The following is a 21,445-nucleotide window of genomic DNA, read 5'->3' on the forward strand; positions in this document are numbered from 1 at the left end:
AATTGCCGTTATCACTTGCCGTGATAAGACGTAACGCGAGGGTTACGATTTGGTTTGAAATTGCCGTTATCACTGCCGTGATAAGACGTAACGCGAGGGTTACGATTTGGTTGGAAATTGCCGTTATCACTGCCGTGATAAGACGTAACGCGAGGGTTACGATTTGGTTGGAAATTGAAGGTGCCATTATCACTGCCGTGATAAGACGTAACGCGAGGGTTACGATTTGGTTGGAAATTGAAGGTGCCATTATCACTGCCGTGATAAGACGTAACGTGAGGGTTACGATTTTGTTTGAAATTGCCATTGAAATTGGAATAGGATTTGAAATTGGCATTGAAATGGGATTTGAAAGATGGGAGTTGGGAATAGGATGGGGAATAGTTTGGAATTGGAATAGGAATTGAAATAGGAATTGGAATAGGATTGGAAATAGGAATTGGACTAGGAACTTGAATAGGATTCGAGATAGGATTTGAAATAACGGTTAGACGGGAACTGACTACCAGACGGGAACTGGATTTGAGGTAACAGTCAGACGGGAACTGACTACTAGACGGGAACTGGATTTGAGGTAACAGTCAGGCGGGAACTGACTACCAAACGAGAATTGGATTTAATGTAACAGTCAGACGGGAACTGACTACCAAACGAGAATTGGATTTAATGGTTTTCCAGGACGAGAACTGGACTTTGTAAGGATTTGGATTTGCACATGAAAATTGGACCTCTGTGATATGTAGTATGTGAATACGCTAGATGATATGTATATGCTAATGCGTATGTATATGTTTTATGAAATGTTCAGCAGGGTTGCTATCATCGGTAAGGTTACCGGGAAGCGGGTGGACAATGTAGCTTAGCACCAGAGTTTTGAATTGGATGTTTCGATGCATGGGATAATGCTTATGCTTATGCATATGTTGATTGATGTAACGAGTGGAACGAAATAATGTCTTTTATAAGACTACCTAAAAAGGTTTTCAACAAGGAAAGAGGAATGTCTTAAGGGTGACTACCTGGAAAGGCTGGAAAAAAAGATGTCTTAAAAGACTACCTAAAGAGATTCTTGGAAACGGAATGTCTTAAAGAAGACTACCTAAAAAGGTTTGTAGAATGTCTTAAAGAAGACTACCTAAAAAGGTTCTTGGAAATAGAATGTCTAAAAAAGACTACCTAAAAAGGTTTGTAGAATGTCTTTAAGAAGACTACCTGAAGAGGTTCTTAGCAAATGGAATGTCTTAAAAAGGACTACCTAAAAAGGTTCTTGGAAAGGCAATGTCTTAAAGAAGACTATATAGAAAAGATCTTAGAATGTCTTAAAGAAGACTACCTGAAAAGGTTCCTAAAAAGGATCGTAGGATTTGTCTTAAAGAAGACTACCTATAAAAGGTGTGGTGTAATGTATCTGCCAATGTATGCAATGCATGACTTATATGTATTTGCATGATGCTTCAATGATAGGTTGTTGATAACCAAAGCGTGTATATTTTGCTAGTGTTGTAAGGTTGTTGGATGCTAGCGCGATTTCCCAATACCTGTTTTGTTTGAACTTTGAAGATCGTAGTTAGGAGAAAGATTGATTCGAGGTTGTAAAGCATGAAGGCGCCTTTTGTTGTGCCTTATGGGTTTGATATCCATTGCCCCAGTGTTTAGTGGAAAGATGCCTATGATCTCCAAGTCATGATGGTAGTGCCCCTGATCGAGATTGCTTCGAGATGTGACCCAAGTCAATTGAACCTTAGGAAGAATGCCCCTAGTTAATAGGATGTTTGGTTGTATGCCTCTGTTTAGGAAAACCCTCTGGACGTGGTTTCCCCATTCAAAAGTCTTTATCAGAAATGATCTCCTTTTGCTAAGTGTATATTTGTAGATGGTGCTGTACCCTTTGAGAAGTAACTTCAATGTAATACAAATGCAAGTTTTGAAATCGAGGTCCGTTATGAATTAAGACTGAATGATTAGAAATGAATGCTTGAAGAAGCGTAGTGATTAGAAATGGTTTTAACAAACTTTAGGAGTCAGTATAACAGAATCCTGCTTAATATGCTTTCGTAGTTAACCTTGCCTCAATTAGGACTTTTGAATGTTGTAACTTGGCTTGGTTTGTGGTTTTAGAAACAATGGATATAAGACTCAAAATTTATTTAGCCCACCCCTTTCTCCTTGATATTCTCCAAGTCCTAAAATTCGCTTAATCCAATGGATGTGCTTTGTTTGTAAGAGAATTGTTTCAGTCTTGATGTTGAGCAGAAGCCTTAGTAGAGATCCAAGCATTGATGGTAAGAGTGTTGTAAAGATCTAAGCATAGATGAGAAGCTTCGATGATTTAGCAGTCACAAGATTGTACTTTGTGTTTCGTATTTTGTTTTGTTTTTATCCCTTATTTTTGCATGAACCAATTCCTTCGGATTTGATCCATCGGGATGCCCTCAATTTTGCCTAAGTCATTTGGTTTGTTTTCATGGAAGTTTCCATTGTGACTTAGCGGGCGCTTTTCTTCTGAAATATTGATTCTTGGATATTGAATGTTGTGACTGCCATGTTGACTTCGATTTGCAAGCTTCGACTTTGATACTTCCTCGATCTTGAATGATGTATTGAGGAAGAATATTGTTGTGAATGTTATCTCCATTGCTTCCTCAATCTTGGATGAATGCGAGGAAGAAGATATGCTTGAACCTTATGCTTGAACCTTGCTTAAATTGAATGATTCTCTTGACAACCAAAGTACGCCATTGAATTAATTGAAATCTACCCTGCCCCTGGTTAAAATCTAGGTTTATTTGAAAAGTAGAAACAAGCTCAAACTCCTGGCTCGAGGGGGTGACGAGGGATTAACATCCTTATATCTCCACTGTTTGGGAATTGAAACAATGCCTGTACATCCTCGGCTCGGTCTTACCTCGAAAGCATATGTGTAGCTGGACTTAGTTATTTGTATTCGTCATTCTCCCTTAAGTTTGTTAATAATTGAAAGTCGAAATTGAAATAGAATAGGAGGGTGCGAGTGGAAAGTCGTAGTAGTGAGCGAATGAAGCGAATGAATTAATTTCAAAACATGCATGATTATTTTATTGAATTACTATTCGAAAGATACAACGTTCTACATCAGATAACACCCTGTGATCGTAGAGGTTACAACTAGAAAGATAAACCTATTAATCCTAAGGGCAATCTCCTTTGTGAGTCCGTTGACCTTGCTTTACTCCTTAGTTGATGAACTTGTAGAAGTGAAGGGTAACCTCGAGTTCTCCTTGGACATGTCAAACCTGTTGGGAATAAATCGTTAGCGGTGGGTTTTCGTCGTATCGGAACTTCATGAGTTTCCTTTGACTGAACCTCTTTTGCTTTTCCTAAGGATGGTGTCACACCGTTCGTAAACTCCAGAGTTTGTAGATTGATAGAGAAAACCTATGACCCTTTTGCCCCTTGGTGGGGAGTTAACATATGTCTCCTTTACTCCATCGTAGTGATGCATTTTTGTTCAGGGTATTGCCCCAGTTGGACTGACCCTTGCCCCCAGGTTATCGTAGAGTATCCTTGTAAGTTTGATATGTTCTAAGATGAACCCCTTTATGACTAGATACATCTTGAGTGTATCTATGAGGGAACTCTTTAATGAACTAATCCTTTCTCGATGACAACCTTTATTGTATTTATAATCCTGTTATGACAAGGCATGGACATGCGGCTGGCATGGCGAAAGGCATCCCTTTTTTTGTTTCTTAGTAAGACTAAGATCCTTCTTAATAATTTATCCTCCTTTCTCCATAGTCTACGATCCTTTGATTTTCTTCGGGAATTTTGGGAAACCTGATAGCGCGGTAAGTGTAGATGCGGGTGAAGATAGAAATGCAAATGTAGATGCAAATGTATGACTGCACGAAAATGCGAATGCATGGATATGCGGGACTCCTTGTATTGTAACTCCGTGTATGCAATGCAGACGTGTGACACGTAATCCTAGGGATAGCCTTAGAGGCGACATTAGACCCTATTGAAATTCTTGCGAGATAGACGTTATGACATGCCAATGGAAATCCCTTAGATTCGGGAGTATGTAGAAGGTAGCGGCTGGTGACCGTTCAAGACAGTCACCAAGTCTCATGGTCATCGAGAGGCCATTCGACGTGTACCAATGAAGTTGTCCCTCGTGGGAAGGTTCTCTATGTGGAACACAACCTATCTAAGGACGATATTTGACACAGTGAAATCCCTATAGGCTAGGGACGAAATATGCACAGATGGAAATCCAAAACCCTACCAGTTAGAGGGTACGCGGGAATAAATACAGGGTGAGCGTTCAAGACAGTCATTAGATCTCATGGCCATCGAGAGGCCAATTGACATGCGTAAATGGAAATGTCCTTTGTGGTAAGGACACGTAGTTGTAAGATATAAGAAGGAACATCCCTACAGGCTAGGGAGTACTTAGATGTAATCACGGGGTAACCGTTCAAGACAGTCACTCGGTCTCATGGCCATTGAGAGGCCAATCGACGTGCGTAAACGAAGATGTCCTTCGTAGGAAGGACGCGTAGTTGTAAAAATACAAGGATATAAGAATAAAATCCCTACAGGCTAGGGAGGGCATAGATGGTGATGCCTTTCGTGGGAAAGACGTGGTCTTAGAAATCACAGTCCCTACAGGCTAGGGACTACGTAGGGATACCTGCAAAATTGAAACGCATAGATATTTGCAAACATATAATGAGCACAGAAGCACAAAAGTCCTAAGTTCATAGGTCCGACGTAGCGGCTCTTGGGAGCCAACCTTTTTATAGGGGGTTCTAGAAGGTCTCATGGGGTCGTTCGTAGCCTCCGAGACTTTTTGTCTCTTCGGATTTTAGAACAACTCATTTTATCCATGAGGTTCGAATTTTTGGGGTAGGTTCTCGGTGAGATCAGCCAAGTATCCAGTCCTGCCCTCAACAAAGTCAAGCCTCGTTTTGGACATTTCCGAATACTCAACCCACTCCGAGTGGAGTTATCAATGAGATTCGTAGGAGATTCGTACTCCCCTATTGATCTCAAAGTTAACTCCCACACTTAGGATTTAATATTACATAATATGTCAGCAGTGCATATAAAAATATGACAATTAGGCAATTAAATATAAATATATTAACATAAACAATTAAATATAAACATATTACAAACAATTAAATATTTTTAGATAAAAAACAAATAAACAAATTTCTTTAAAAAAATAAAAATAAAAAAAATAATTACGAATCCTAAAAAAGGCGAATTAGCCAAACCCTAAAAAGTTGTCAAACCTAAACCCTGCCAAAACCTAAAACCTATAGGAGCATAGTATTCACTATTAAGATATCCCCAGCAGAGTCGCCAGCTGTAGCAACCTGCCTAAAAATTATAACTTAGAGAGTCGCCGCCTATTCTGAAGGGCGAATAGGAAACCCTACGCAGTATAGAGATCGGGGTAAGATACTATATTCAGGTCGAGGGAAGGTGTTATGCACCCTCAACCCTTTCCTAAGGTTTTATGTTCACAGTAAAGGTTAATGGCTAATTATTGAGGTTTATAGCTAAGGAAGTGAATAGGGGAAAAATTGAGATTTTTAGGGAGGGGGACTCGCCTTGTTGCCAAATGCCTACGTACCTCCTTATGGAGGATCAGAGTCAACGTAGTTCGGGGTACGGGTTGTACGCCCTTAGAATTTGATTTGAATGGTTTGAAGTTGTTTTGAGGCTTTTTGAATGGCCTATCGTAGTTTGTGATTTGAAAGGCATTTTGAACTGCCTGATTGAAAAGGATGAAGATCCGTAGTTTGATTTGAAGTGTTTTGAATGTTTTTAGATTTGGGCGTACAACCCTGATTTTTAATATGTACTATTAACCGCAATGATCAATAGATTTGATCACCATAGTTAACAGATTAATAAAATCATTGCTAATTATTCTAATCGATTAATTCGATTATCACCGTTAGCAAATTGATGTGTTTTAATAATTAATTATTGATTTTATCGTTATCCCTTATAATCGATAGATTCGATTACAAATAATAACGAGTTTTAAAAGGTATGCTAATCATCGTAACCAATGGATTTGGTTAAAACCATTTAGCAAAATAAATATTATTTTAAATATTGATTAAATAATTAATTGATTATTACCCACCGCGATCAATTGATTTAATCGAAGCGAATAATAAATTAAATCCTATTATTCTTTGGCTAAAAACTAATGGGATTGGGCGAACCCTGATATCTTGGTAACAATCTTCTAGGGTTTTCTATGATTTTTATAATTAAAGGCTGATTAAAATTAATTAAATTGAATAATCGAAAAAATAATCAAGAGAACAATTCTAAACCCAAATTATAGCCTAATCCTGATTTAATTTCCTAATCCTAATTATATTCTGATATCAATTAAATAAGTTATTGAATTAAGCCTAATTAAAATAACAATTTAATCTCATAATAATAATTAAGTAAATAAATAAATATATATAGAAACCTGGATGCGCATCTGATGGTCGCTGGTTGATGGTGCATGATGATTCTCCATGGAGCGCGCGTACGGAATCAAGAAACTAGTTAATTCATAAAATTAAACGCAAGAGCTGGGAGTCGAACCCCTTCCCTCGCGTTTGAAAGCCTTAAGGCGCTTCCCTTTGCCACTGCGCCATTTTCTGTTAGTTGATATCATGATGTTTCAGAACAAATATAATAAAAACAGAATTAAGAATTTTTAAAAGAGAAAAGCTGCGCGCCCCAGATGCTTCTTCTTCCTCGCGAAAAGCAAACACCTACAGCCACGGTTCTACTCCGTTGCTAAAAGCTCTATCCCATTTAAACCTGCAAATCAGCTCCGAAAACCACAATAAAATAGCACAGATCGAGTATATACAACCTCACAGATTCGATGAACCTATTAATTTGACGTGAAATTGATTCTAACCATTTATCCCCAAAATCAAGAATATAAACCCTAACTATGGTGAATTGTTCAAATCGCAACAAGAATCAAATTAACTGTGCAGAAACAATCTCATCATCAATCTAAACACAACTACATAACCAAAACCTGTTTACGATGCCCCTATGAGCGTGATTGAGCATAAGGCAGGAGAGCCAAACGTGAGCAAGCGTGGGTGCGATTCTGAATGCTTCGAGCGTGGGAGATGATTGTAATTGCTTTAGAATGTTCCTCTGAACGTGTTAGAATCGTCAAGGCCTCTTGAATCGCTCTACCACATGGAAACCGATTTGAGCTTTCCTCTCTGATTTTCCAAGTTCTGCACACGTGCTTTATGGCTGCAAACCCCTTTTTTCTTCCCCCTTGTCCACTGGCACGAATTGCTTATATATATTGTAGGGAATTAGGTCAAAAAAATTGATCCAAATCTCTTTGAATTAAGAGATTGAATCCTTGAAAAATCTCTTCCAAACTTTCCAAAATTGGTCTAATTTGTACCAATCTCTCTCCAATATCTCTTGAATGAATTTCAATCAAATATTAGCCTCTTGGATGATTGAACATGATTGGGATATATTCTTTAAATCAAATCTTTTAATTTTCCCTTGATTTAATTGATTTAAATGATATTTTAAATGAATAAAATTCATAAAAAATATAATAAAAATCACATAATTATGGGTTTGGTCTTGGAGGTCGTGGACCATAATAGGAACCTATTTCAAACATAAAAGTTTAGGCCCATTTGCAAAAATATCCATTTTGAACCTTATCTCCTTCACATTTTTCCTTCAAAAATCATCCAACTTTGATCAATTATATCTCACTCAATTTTCAAGCTATGAGGGAGTTCTAAGACTTTTTGGAAACCTCAAGAGGTCCTCTATAAGCCACTTTAGAACATATTTTTCATTTGGAGCTTTTATCTTGATCATATCCTCTTTGGGAAAAAACTGCTTTTGGAGGATGCCTGAAAATGACCTGTAATCTTTTGCACTGTATCTCTCAAATGAATCATTTCTAGCCCTGGCTTGTGAGAGACAAAGTTGTAGGGAATCCAATTTCCTTCAAAATAGGCTTTGAGTGGGGAATTTTTGATGTTCCATGTGAAAGTTATGCCCAGTAAAAGTTGGGTTGACTTTCTCCTAAGAAACCCTAATTTGAACCTTTTTGTATTTGTTCATTTCTGAGTTTCTATTAATGGGATCATTATCAATCTTTGATCAAATGATGGTTATGCACCTCTATACCTGATGTTTGACCAATGATCATAGGTTTGAATCATGCTTTGATTGTAGTTGGCCTTTAGGATTGGATCAGTTGACTGTGGATCTTGGGATTGTTTGGGCAAAGCTTTGGGATTGAATCTCGAACTTTGAATCATTGTGAATGGAATATGGAAGGCAAATTTTGGGGTATGACACATTGCATTAGGCTACTTGTGATATTATAACATGAATGGAAGATTGTCCAATGTTATAATACGTATTGATTGTGTAATTGTTGTGACTGATTGTGTTGTTGTGAATCTGATCGTAACTGTAATTGGGTGAATAATATGTGATTGAATATTTTATTATTTATATCTTATAACATTGCTTAAATGTGAATGAGACTGACTCTTACTGTTGATTGTTTTTCAGATTAAAGATTAGCGGCTTGTGCTGGGTGAGGATAACTCGTAGAGTTACTTCGTTAGTATGATTGTGTCGGTGTCATGCTCTGGTCTTGTAACACTGGGGGAACGTCTGTTTTAGTATTTGATTGATGGATTATTTCTTATGTGGAATAATGTTTTGTTGGTTTGGACTGGTGAATTTGCATGTGAATCCCGATGTTTTATATTTATTCAGTTTGAGATAAATTCCGCTGTGTTAACATAATTACTGAATATGTGTTTTGAAGTTCCTCATAAGGCATGACATGGCTTAATGTTTTAAATATTTTGAAGTTGTAATATTCTTTTCATGTTTTACTCTGAATTTTAATTGATATTCCGTGGGGTTTTAGAAGGGTGTTACAATAGTGGTATCAGAGCAGGTTGGTCCGTCCGGCCAATTGTCGAGTTAGTTGAGTTGCGCAACAATTGTATACTGTCGGCGTTTTATCCCTTGGTACACGACATGTGAGTGAATCACTGTCGGTACTTGTCTGTTTTGTTGCAGGTGTTGGATTGAAACAAGTGGGGGAGAAGCTTCGCTTCTCGTTTATGTTTCAGTTGTAAGATGGTGGTTCAGTAGACCGTTATTGGCAACAGTACAAGTGTTGTTGGAGTTGGTTGTTTCCCGAATCGAAGGTGACTTGGAATTAAGACTTGACTAGTAATTAAGTTGGAGCATCTTGACAGGAGGATGATGAGATGTAATTGATGATTATTTGTAGGAGAGGGAAATTAGAAAGTTGCAGTGTATCAGCTCTGCTGGTGGATTGCGAAGTTGTCAGTTGAGTAGCCTTGCATCTTGGAAGAGGTTCAGTTGCAAGTTTGCAAAGAAGATTACGGTCGTAATGTTTCAGAAATCGCACTTCGGCGATGGGATGTGTTGCTCAAGTTATAAGAATGTTTGGAAGTGAAAAGATATAATAAGAGGATGTTTAGAACGTGATTGATTTGAAGAGGATGAGTTTCGAAGTGGAATTTCCGCAAGCAAAACGCAGGAAAGTTGCCAAATCGTTATGAAACTTCGAAAATTCATAACTGGAGTTCTGGACATCCGATTTGAGTTCCGTTTGAAGCGTCAGAAAGCTAACAAGATGAAATTTGTTATAAAAATGGTTGCAGCAGCTGTAACATATTTAATTGTGACAGGATGACGTTGGAAAGAGGTGAAGTTACGGTTACACTTGTCCTTAGAACTAGACTTGTTAGCGGGTACTGCACGGGATGTCAGTGTCAGAGTTGAACGGATTGAAGGAATAATTAAAGGCTTGTTGAGAAGTGATTTTATAAATTAAGTGTACCAATTGAGGAGTTTTGGAAATATCATTTAAAGTGTCGCTGCATGGCGTCGGTGTTGCATTTTCGGATAACGATTGGAAAATTCATATCTTGAGTTCCGAGTGTCGGAATTATGTGCCGTTTGAACCTACGAAGAAGAGAGATTATGTTCTACATTATGGGAGGGTTATAAATACAGTAGAGTGATCCTATAAGGAAAGGTTCTGAAGTCGGTTATGGAAGCGTGAAACTTGTTGAATAAGAATGCCTACTACCGCGATTGTTTAAAACAAAATTGAGTAGAACATGTTGTTGATGAATAAGTTGATGAGATGTTCGGTCATAAATATGATTTGAGTACTGATGGATTTTAGTGAGAAGTGAATTAGTAGTAAAGGTGGAATAAACTTTAGAACTCTTGGAGTCGTATTTGTGATGACAAAGTAACGATAGGTATAAAAGAAGAATTGTAGAGAATTTCTAACACCTGTTGATGTGAGGAAGACTTTGTTGAGATGTCGAGTGGAATGATATTTGGGCGCGAAAGATGTCATGGAATTTAGAGTAAAACCACGAGTTATGAATGTTGTCGCGGTCTTTTGCTAAGATGAGGATTTGATTTGGAACGAGATGAATAGTAATGTTCGAGTATATTAGTGATTATGAAGTTTGAAAGTACTTAACAAGTGTGTGATGCTAAGTGACTATGAAGCGGATTGCGTAAAATGTTTGGATGTTGGTGTCTCACCGACAAGATCCAATGAGAAGGAAGTGTGGGAGTTGTAAAGACTCAAAGTGAATTATTGGATTATGATGATATTAATGAGTTTGAGTGCAAACTCGGGAAGGACACTATTATGTAGTAACAACAGTTTATGCTTAAATATGGTTGTCGGCTAACTATTGACAAATTGAGGACTTGATCACCCTTAATCTCTTGTTGATAGTAGACGGAATCATATAAATGGGATGAGCTTGTTTTGTTACCTTAATGGTATAAGATGTGATGAACACTAAGCCGTGAGAATAATCACTCATCATGTTGTGTGAACTTATGAAGAGATGAATATGAAAGAGTGCAACATAATTGACGGTGACTTAAGACGGGTAATCGGAGTCGCACAGCGAAAGTGTGATGTGGAGTAATGTTACGAGTACTACTCGTGGGCAGTGAGGAAGTAATATGTTGGAAGCCTACGTAGAGAAAATGTATTGATCTATATGTTGGATTTGGGATCTAGTGGATGTAAGGATGTTGTACCAGAGAATTAGAACCCTTTTGAATAATTGCCGAGATGATGAATATGTTATTGTGGTTGTACGTAGTTAACGAGTATGTATTCGACAAAGTTAAGACGATGAGTTAATACTATGTGATGCTATAATAATTTTGTGTTGTTGTAAGATGTTATTGTAGATTCAAGATATAATGAGGAATTATACTCTAAGAAAGACGAAGTTGATGTAATTCTTAGAGAAGAGCGGGACTCAGTTTGAGCTATTTTGTAAGCAATGGTATATTGAGGTTGATGAGTGTGATTATAACTACTTGTGTGTACTCGTTCTGATGGTTAGAATTTTTTTTATAGATAAAGTAAAGCATGAATTTGTTTTTGAGTACGAGTAAGTATTGCTAAGTGGTAGATTGGTACCATGTATGGTAAAGAATGATTCTTGAACGAATGAGTAAAGAGGGCCAGAATTGGGTAAAAACTCAAAAATCTAATTGGTAATGATGATTGTAATGAGTAATCAGAGCAGTGCAGCGGGAATGAAATGTAACGTGTTGGATGATTGCTGGTCTGGCTTGAGAGGAGTCATATAGTTGAAATTTAATGATATGAGGAATACGATTATTGAGTTTTCTTGAAGGAAGTAGTTGGTGAAAAGTGTTAGTATTATGTTATCGCTCAAATGGAAAAGTATGTTTAAGGTTGGCACGTTCGTTAGATGGAATGTATTACTACAGTGTTGATCAGGTGTGATCATACTATGGGTAAGGAATTATTTTGCACAATGTGTGCAGCGGAAATCTATATAAGTGTCGAATGACAACCTTGTTCACAGATGCAGATAAGTTAATGTCCTAATGAAAGTGATATTAAGTAGTAGAATATTGAGAAGGGCGGATAGGATTGTGGGAAGATCCTTGTCCTAAATAAGGTTGTGATCTCGCTTTCTAGGATGGGATCCTAGTGCGTATGTATAACCTTCTAAGATGGAGAGGTTAGAGCAATGCTATACATCTTGCTGACGTGGGTGGAGTTCTCTTTCAGTTTGAGGATGAATTTGATTCTAAGGTAGTACGATGAAGAATAGTGTACAACTGTGATTATGTGTTGGGTGACCATTCATGTCTTATTCAGTCATTGGGTGCATTGTATGGGTTGTACCTCAATGTCCCATTGTTGTTAAATTTTGGAGGTATAACGAGTGGTACATCTTTGGATGGTCAAATATGACGTAAGAGTTGAAATTTGAAGGCATGAGACATGCTTTCTGTTGGCTATATCAGATAAATTTTGAGGATCATGAATAGGAAGTTGAAGAAATTACGTAGCAAAGGGATAGCATTGGTCAGGGTAGTTTGGGAAGGACCGGCAGATGGAAATGTAACTTGGGAACTAGAGAGTCAAGTGGAGGACTCCTATCCGGAACTCTTCACTTGAGGTATGTTTTCGAGGACGAAAACTCTTTTAGTGGGGGAGAGTTGTAACACCCCATGTTTTCCCTTAATTAATTTAAATTGAAATTAAATTATTTATTGGAATTATTTGGCATTTTATTGAATTTATTGGAGAATTATGGAAAATAAGGCTAATGGGCCAGTGTTGCTTTTAGTAGAAGGGGGTGTCAATTGTGAAGCCCATGGCTAATAATAAACTTATTTTCATAAAATAGAAAAGAGAAGAATTTGTGAAAATAGAACCAAAAGAGACGAGAAGTCTGAACGTGAAAAAGCAGAGAAGCGAGGAAGTGCAAAGAGAGGATGAATGAAGAAATCAACCTTCAGGTTAGGGGGGACTCTTCCGTTTAACTTCTATTATGGGGTTATAGATAGTAGGATAGATTGAGCATGTTGTTTGTATCAATTGGGTTATGTTTAGATTGTAGGATGTTAGGGTTGGGAGAATTGTTGAATTGTTTGTATTGATTGTGTATGGTAGTAATTGGATGTTTGAAATGAGTTATAAACATGCCAAATTGTGTTTGTTGATGCTGTTTGATGTTGCAATACGTTATGGTACGTTCTGGTATGGTTTGGAAGTGATGCAGGTGCTGTAAAAATGGTGATTTTGGGTTGCAGACTCGAAGTAATCGGTTACCATAGGGTGGGTAATCGATTACCCATAGTAAAAACAACAAATTGGAGTTTTTTAGTCTCAGTAACCGATTACTAGTGTTTGGGTAATCGGTTACCGCTGTACATTTTTGAAAATACTTGTTTTTATAAAACTCATAACTTTTGATCCGTAAGTCCGTTTTGGGTGCCGTTCGACGCGTTACGAAGCTAATGAAATGCTCTTTATGATTAAAATAAATTAATTAGAACTAGATAATTTAATTATTATGTGGTTTTGAAAATGACATGTAATTGTATCTGTGTATGTCGTTGATTAAGGTTATTTAAGAATATAATGTATGGGTATTGAGTATTATGTGCTAATTGTGATACATGGAATTGATGAATGATAATTTCTATGTATTGTTATGATTGTTACATGATGAATGTATGTTATACCAATGGTGGATAATTCAATATGTTGATTTGTGATGGATGTGTTATACGTGGTATTATGATGATGTAAATCCCATATTATTGTTGTGTTGATTTGATGTACTTGGTACATAATTGTGGAGTGTATTATTATCGTATGCACTGTGTGGTGAGTCGAGATATGATAATGGTGTTCATATGATTGAAGTGGTGATGTTGTGACAACATGATTATAATGTTGATAATGTGATCATGTGGTGATTGTTTTGATCATATGATGATGATTGCTTTTTATGAGTAATGCATGATACATGTACATACTTGTTGGTGATAACTATGTTGAGTTATGTGAGACGATGTTGTTCATCAGATCGGTGGTGTTGTAAGTATGTGATATGTGTGCATCCATTCATATCATGTTGTGGGCTGTATCCCTTATGGTGGTGGGACAGCGGTAGCTAATTCCCATTGTGTGGAATTAGTGAGAGAAGTAGCCGAATCTTTATGGTGGTGGATCGGTGAGATGGTTTATCCCATGTTTGATACCACATGCATGTAGTTGCATTGCATTAGGCTACTTGTGATATTATAACATGAATGGAAGATTGTCCAATGTTATAATACGTATTGATTGTGTAATTGTTGTGACTGATTATGTTATTGTGAATCTGATTGTAACTGTAATTGGGTGAATAATATGTGATTGAATATTTTATTATTTATATCTTATAACATTTGTTAAATGTGAATGAGACTCACCCTTACTGTTGATTGTTTTTCAGATTAAAGATTAACGGCTTGTGCTGGGTGAGGATAACTCGTAGAGTTACTTCGTTAGTACGGTTGTGTCGGTGTCATGCTCTGGTCTTGTAACACTGGGGGAACGTCTGTTTTAGTATTTTATTGATGGATTATTTCTTATGTGGAATAATGTTTGTTGGTTTGGATCGGTGAATTTGGATGTGAATCCCGATGTTTTATATTTATTCAGTTTGAGATAAATTCCGCTGTGTTAACATAATTACTGATTAATGTGTTTTGAAGTTCCTCATAAGGCATGACATGGCTTAATGTTTTAAATATTTTGAAGTTGTAGTACCCTTTTCATGTTTTACTCTGAATTTTAATTGATATTCCGCGGGGTTTTAGAAGGGTGTTAGAAGGCATATACCACGAAGTATCGGATCTGGATCATTTTAACATTTTCATTTAGCTCGAACATTACATTGAGGGTGATGTAGCCCTTCACCTACACCTGTTTGCCAGAGAAACCGACTATTTAGAATAAGTCACAATAAATGATATCACCAAAATTCCCCTAGTCTATCAATACACGCTTGGTTTCTGTTGAAGCAGGCATAGCGGCAAGAAACAAAAGATTTGGAAATATTGATCCGGGAATTATCATCCTCAGAGATGGAGAGATGCCATTCAACAGTTTCTACGGTTTCGAACTTTGGATTGAATGAGCAAAAAGTAAACAAAGATATAGACAGGAAAAGAATAAACACATTCTTAGAAGAGAAATACCTTATCATGAATGTAAATATATCCACTCTTCACAAACATACACTTATCAACCCGTTATACTCAACCTACGATACTCATCTATGTCATCACGTATCTCTCACATAAGCGTCTCTGGAGCACAAACGAGATCATCTCACAACTAAGGTTATCTCTAACGCGAAGTCGCGAGAACATTCATATTCTCGCGTCAGAGATCTTTCGCGCGCCGCTCAAACACGAAAGCATTAAGTACAGATACCCACAGTGAATGCTAGCTCTAAATCTATCTCTAGAGTTCAGAACCAACAAATTATCATCCTAGATAAGGATTCAAGAAGTTTATCTCTAAAGCAACCCAAATCCCCAGCATAGAGCAAAAATCCAGAACAACATCAACACAGATTTGTAAAGCAAGTTAAACATAACATTATAATCGGTAAATATACATAAGATTCGAGTAACTATACAAACAAATCCAACACAAATAAATACACAGAGAATAGAAGAGATAAACCAAATATCTCGCGGGTTGTCAGCTCCGGTTGATAAGAAATCCACCTCCGATCTTCCAAGTGCATGACTCGGTGTTGTTTTCTAAGTCAATCCTACTCTAAGAATGAAGTTGATGGTGTTGGGACTCAAAAATACCCAACCCATAACTTAAAAATGTGATTTTCCCCCTTTTTAACAAGTCTGAAAATTCGTCAGCTCGCTTAGCGGCATTGAGTCCGCTTAGCGGACTCTGCTAAAAATCAGATTTTGTTTTCGCCATAACTCGAGAACCGTAACTCTGAATTGCGCCCGGTTCGAAGCGTTGGAAATATTATTCAATGCTCTATTCAATGCTCTATTCAATGCTCTATCCTTATTTTGAGCCTAAGGAAGTCCGCTTGACGGTGGCTAAGCGGGCTTGCACCAAAACTACGAAAATCGAAGCCGTGCCTTTGACACTTTATTCCTCAAGGCTCCAATAAGCATGAATACCTATAAAAACAAAGGAAAAACTATCAAATGATATAAAAGTATATGAAAATACAACTATTCACAAAGTATACGTATTTATACACAAAACGGGGAATTATTCAAACGGTATTAACAAAAGTATCGATAAGTGCCACTATTTACATACTCAAAATATCGACATTTTTGCACTTATCAGTTTCCCAGTTGCTACACCATATTATAATGGCAATGTGATCATTGTCATTGGGATGGGTTTTGGCGGCGCCTTTGATGGAGAAGGTGATTTAGGGTTCCGGGGAATTTCCTAAACTCAGTTTGGAACTGACGAATGAACATTTTGCCGTCATAATTTGTCAATTTGGATATATGCCCTTACATGTATGAAGGCTGGAACAACCTGTTTTGATTTGATTATGATGTTGACAACGCTCTTAAGAGAAGTCTTCATTAGTCTTGTTTATCAAGGCTATGATGTTTAAGTGATAGTTTTAGACAAGTTGTTGTTCAATTGATGGTATTTGACAAGTTGTTGATCAAGTGATGATGCTTTATAAGTTGTTCAAGTTACGGTGCTTGACAATCAAGATATGTTGATCTAGATGAATCATGAAGATCATCTGATGTAGTGATCAATTGGGTGTGGCTTGACTATCAAAGTTATAATTGATCAAATTTGGGCTAATCAAATTGTGTTGATCAACATTTTGGTGATTAAGATTGTTGTGCTTGGAGATCAAGTTATATGTGCCTAATTGTGAAGACAACACTTTAAATGAAGCGGTGTTTAGTGAATTCGACGATTTTTTTTTTATTAAACTGTTTGTTTGATAATGGAGATTATTATGAAAAGTCATCTCAAGCATCATCAAAAGAAGATTCAAAGTTTTAGATAAATGTCAAATTCAAAGATAATGTGGCAAAGAATCAAAAGCTTTAGAGGTATGAAAGAAAATAAGTGTGAAAGTTTGTTTGTCTTAGTCGAGTGGTCAGTGTCTATGAAAATAAAAGACGAACTCTCGATTTTACTAAGACAAATCACACACTATTAAACCTTTTGAGAAAACATTGGTTGGTCCAATGTGTTACATTCAGATATCAAACTTTGATAGCAAATTGCGCTGGCAAACAAAATTTATAAAGATTATATGTTGTTCTGATTTTTTTTCATATCCTAAACTCCTCGAGATCACCACTATGCTAGAAATTATTAAAGATTATATGAAAAAAAATTGTAATTTTGTTTTGAAGCATATTTTCAGTTAAGGATATGTTTAGACTCATATTCTTGGAAGGAGAGAGAGCTATCTTAAACTCTTGTAATGAATTTCTTATTGGTTTGTCCTTGGTGCTTAAAGAATATCATTTATTAGGATTTTTATTTTTAATTTAGCTCTTTTTACTTTTTTTTTCTCTTTATTTTTTTCCTCATATAACCAAATTGTTTTTATGAATATACAGTATTTTACTATTAATTAATTTTTAAATAATACTAACATAAATTGCCATGATACTTTCACTTTTTTCTTACAAGTCCTTTCACTTATTTTATAGAGTAAACAAGTTCCTTATATTATGTACAAAGACAGCACAATTTCTAAAACTTCTAATATAACTGCTTTTATTGAGCCAATATTACAAAGAATGAGTTATAGAAGTGCAAAAAATGGTATGAAAACAATATGGTACATGGACGCCCTCTTTCCTAACCTATAGAAAGAAATGTCACTGTGGGATGAAAATGAAATTTTACATCATGTATGAGTGAAGAAACTTCTGTGAATGTACAAAGAGAGCACAATTTTGCAGATTTATCATGTAGGCACAACCCCCTCAGAATTAGGCACTAACTTTGACACAAGCCAAAGAACCAACATTAAAAACATGATGAGCTGAAAGAAAAAGTAACATGTCAGCTTGCATAATCTGCTCTGAATCATAAAAGTCTCCTCTGTTCTGTTTGTCATTATTGGATCCTCATTACCTGCCACTTCAAGCTTATTTGGAATCTGCACTTTACTGTTATACATTGTTTCTTGTTTTTCTACTAAAGCTGATGCAACCTTCAACTTCTGCATTGTGTTTTTGATGGTCACATATTTGACCTCGGCTTCGATCTTTTCCTGAAAAAGACTCTCAAACTCAGACTCCAGCTCTTTAAATTTTTCATCTAATAAACATATGGTGCAACTAGATTCATCCTTAGGAAACTCGTCACAAGTAAGGGCTAACTCAAGTTCAGCAATCCTGGAATTCTTAAGGGCAAGCTCACCCTGCAATTCTTCTAACTGGCTTTCCAAAATGTTTAGTTTTTCTGTGAGGCTCAGTACCTGAAGTTCCATGAAACTTGATGAAATTTGTTTACCAGATTGGCTAGATGACGAGCATGAGTCATGGAATCTTAGATCAACAGAACTTGTTTCAACAACACTTGCTTCAGCAGCACTTCTAAACTTGGTTGAGTCATCTGGTGAGAAAGATTCATTCCCAATCTCCCTGAATTTTTTAATTTCTGCAAGAGACACAGATTGGTTACTAAGAGTTCACATAATACAATGACACACACCACACCATTGAAGATACTAGTTTCAGGGGTCATAAATTTATTTCACCCTTCTTTTCATAAGCCTGTGAATCAATTGCTTACAACAATGATAAAAATCAAGCTTACAAAAAAGGGAAAAAAAACACCATCATAAAAATCATCTTCAGCTCATTTTGGTAAGTTATTTTAGTAGAAAATAACATTCTTTTCATATGAAATTCACTACTAACCTTCTAACAAAAACAGTCATGTTCCGGTACCATTTGTAACATCTCCAACAAGACCTATTTTTTCACAATCATAAACCTCTCACTAAGAGCATTCCAATATGCTATCACACTATTGCGCATCCAAACAGGGTTAGGCTACTAGATATTAACTTAAAACAACAATCAATCTTCCATCACATGTTCCTATAGCTAACTATATCATGCTCTAAAGTATCATAATTTAAATTGTATATCAGTTACAACAAGGGTTTCATAAAAAGATACACAACCTCGATATAGGCTACGCCACATCTGTTCTTTATTCTACCAAAACAGCAAAACCACAACACAAATGAGGCCGCAACCGCGATATCAAGAATAATGACGCAACCGTAACCGCAAATGCTATTTAAAATCTTGTTACAAAATTCCCCTAACCTAAGCAACCAAATAAACTAGCTACATAACATCTTCACATTATTATACCAAACAATTATTAATATGAAAACCCAAAGTTATCATGAGAAGTAAAATATATAAACCTTGTTGAAGCTCTCCCTCCAAAACCTTAAGAGTATGAACATACTCAGTCAAAGGATCCTCTCCTACAGCATCTTCATCCTCATCTCCCGTCACGTGGCTAACCTCCATGTCACGTGCGTCACTATTCAAATCTTCATCACCACAGTTCTCTAATTCAGGCACACTCAAATCCCTAGAATCCGAATTGCAACTCCCAATGATTCTTTTCCCTACAGATTCATCACCGTCGCTACCGGAATCACCTCGCTTAGGATTCCTCTTCCATTTCTTTAACCTAGCGCCGCTTCTTGATTGATCCGACGGTGAGGTCTCGTCGGTGCAGGAACCACAGTCGTCGTCATTCTCGGTTCCGTTTCCTTGACGATTGTTTGCTTCGGATTTAGCTGAATCCATAACGGAAAGTATAACGAACTCAGATCTTGATCGGAAAAAACGGTTAATTAAAGAGAGGAATGAATGTAGTGTGAGAGTTCAATTGAATTGGGATTTTAATTTGGAAAGTAAAAGCGGTTTATTGTTATATGTTTGATGAAAACTGGAATGAATAAACGAAACAAAAGAGAATTGAAGTCTTTTTACTTTTAAAATATTTATACTGTTGAGATAATTTTTTTTTGTCTATCAACTACCTACCTATCAATACAACATGCTACCAAACACCCTAAACTGCCCTTCTTGCAAATAATATTTTCCCTTTCAAATGCCCTTTTTTGTAATTTGCTAATTCAAATTTTTATTCCAACCAATCAGTTTTCTCTATTAGTCCAAGTGGCACTCTCTTTTTATAAAATTGATGTTGCATCTTAATATCTACTGAGTTTTCCCTCCCCATTTAATCCTATGAACAATTGCTAACATCCGCTATACCCTTTCATTCCACAATTTCTTCCTCACTTTTCATTTCTATCTTTTTCATCTCTCTGCAGACCTCGTCTCCCTTCACATTCAAAACCCTAACCCTCTCTTTCCACATTCAAAACCCAAACCACCCCACCCAGTCACCTTGTCTCCCTTTCACCGTTCATTCTCGTAGTTCCTCGTCTCCCGTTCACCTTCTCTGCTTTTCGGGTAAGATTTCTTACTTCGTTTTCGAAGATTCCGTTTTTGTAGGTAACACCTGCTCTGGTTGCGTTTTTTGGATTTTGTTTCAACTTCTCCAACATTAAAGCTTTCGTATTCGTCGTGTTATTCTTTGCAACACATAAAAGTTTCGTGAAATCATGTTTCAGTTTTGTAGGTAGACAAACTTTTGAGTTTTTTTTTTACGTTTTGGGTTTTTGTTTCAACTTCTCCGATATTTAAATTTTGTATAACCTATGTTCTTCTTCACAACACATATAAAGTTTGGTTCTGGGTGTGATTTCTTTTAACCATAACAATTTCATTTTTGTAGGTAAACAATTTTTTGAGGTTTTGGTAATTTTCCCTACAACTATTTAAATGTGTGCTTTGTAGATTCGGTTTTGGTGCTCACTTTAAAGATTTGGTTTTTTTTGTTCCTTCTGTTTAAGTTTTGTAACAGATCCTTCTTTGGTAATCGTTCCGACTCCAGATAAGAAAGTTGCACAATGGATACAATTATTACATCAAATTGGTAAGTATATGTTGCTGCATAAATAGCAATGTATTCATAATGGCAATTGATTATTTTTGCATTGTAGGTTAGGATGTTGTTCGAACAGACCGATCACTTGTCTTTTACGAAGATGAAGGTAATCAAGCAAAACTTTGGGATGTTCTGTCGATTTATGCTTGGTTGGACAATAATATTGGTTATGTACAAGGTTGGTTACTATACCTTTCAATTTTTTAATCTTAAACTGAAAGAGCTTCATGAAGTTTCTTAATGGATTATTTTTTTGCAGGAATGAACGATTTTTGCTCACCTTTGGTTATTCTTATTGAGAATGAAGCAGATTTCTATTGGTGCTTTGACCGTGCGATGCGGAGAATGGCATAGTCATATCATGCAGGAGAAAATTTTCCTGTTCTGCTCTTTGTGTTCTCCCTTTATGTCATGTTATTGTGTTCTTCAGATCTTGGGCTACATAACCTCGAGTCTTGATGCTAAAAA

The 21,445-nt window shown here is 36.5% G+C and overlaps 1 protein-coding gene and 1 long non-coding RNA gene across 3 annotated transcripts; one reads left to right on the forward strand and one right to left on the reverse strand.

Moving 5' to 3' along the window:
• Window positions 1-17,668: 17,668 nt before the first annotated feature.
• On the reverse strand, window positions 17,669-19,955 carry LOC131609394 (WPP domain-interacting protein 1-like). 2 transcript variants are annotated; one of them, XM_058881101.1, is made up of 3 exons: window positions 19,371-19,955; window positions 18,059-18,586; window positions 17,669-17,966 (listed from the first exon to the last, which is right to left on the reverse strand). In XM_058881101.1, exons 1-3 carry the CDS (start codon window positions 19,762-19,764, stop codon window positions 17,914-17,916), a joined length of 975 nt encoding a protein of 324 aa, XP_058737084.1. In that variant the 5' UTR covers window positions 19,765-19,955; the 3' UTR covers window positions 17,669-17,913. The 2 variants fall into 2 exon arrangements, with proteins under 2 accessions (XP_058737084.1, XP_058737077.1); XM_058881094.1 differs by having other exon boundaries at window positions 17,669-18,586; window positions 19,371-19,954.
• A 244-nt stretch (window positions 19,956-20,199) lies between these two features.
• LOC131641811 (uncharacterized) lies at window positions 20,200-21,444 on the forward strand. The gene is made up of 4 exons (XR_009295647.1): window positions 20,200-20,439; window positions 20,883-20,965; window positions 21,033-21,155; window positions 21,237-21,444. It is a non-coding gene; the product is annotated as an uncharacterized LOC131641811 (long non-coding RNA).
• The last annotated feature ends 1 nt before the right edge of the window (window position 21,445 follows it).

Source organism: Vicia villosa, linkage group LG1, assembly GCF_029867415.1.
Source record: "Vicia villosa cultivar HV-30 ecotype Madison, WI linkage group LG1, Vvil1.0, whole genome shotgun sequence".
In the NCBI taxonomy this organism is placed as follows: Eukaryota; Viridiplantae; Streptophyta; class Magnoliopsida; order Fabales; family Fabaceae; genus Vicia; species Vicia villosa.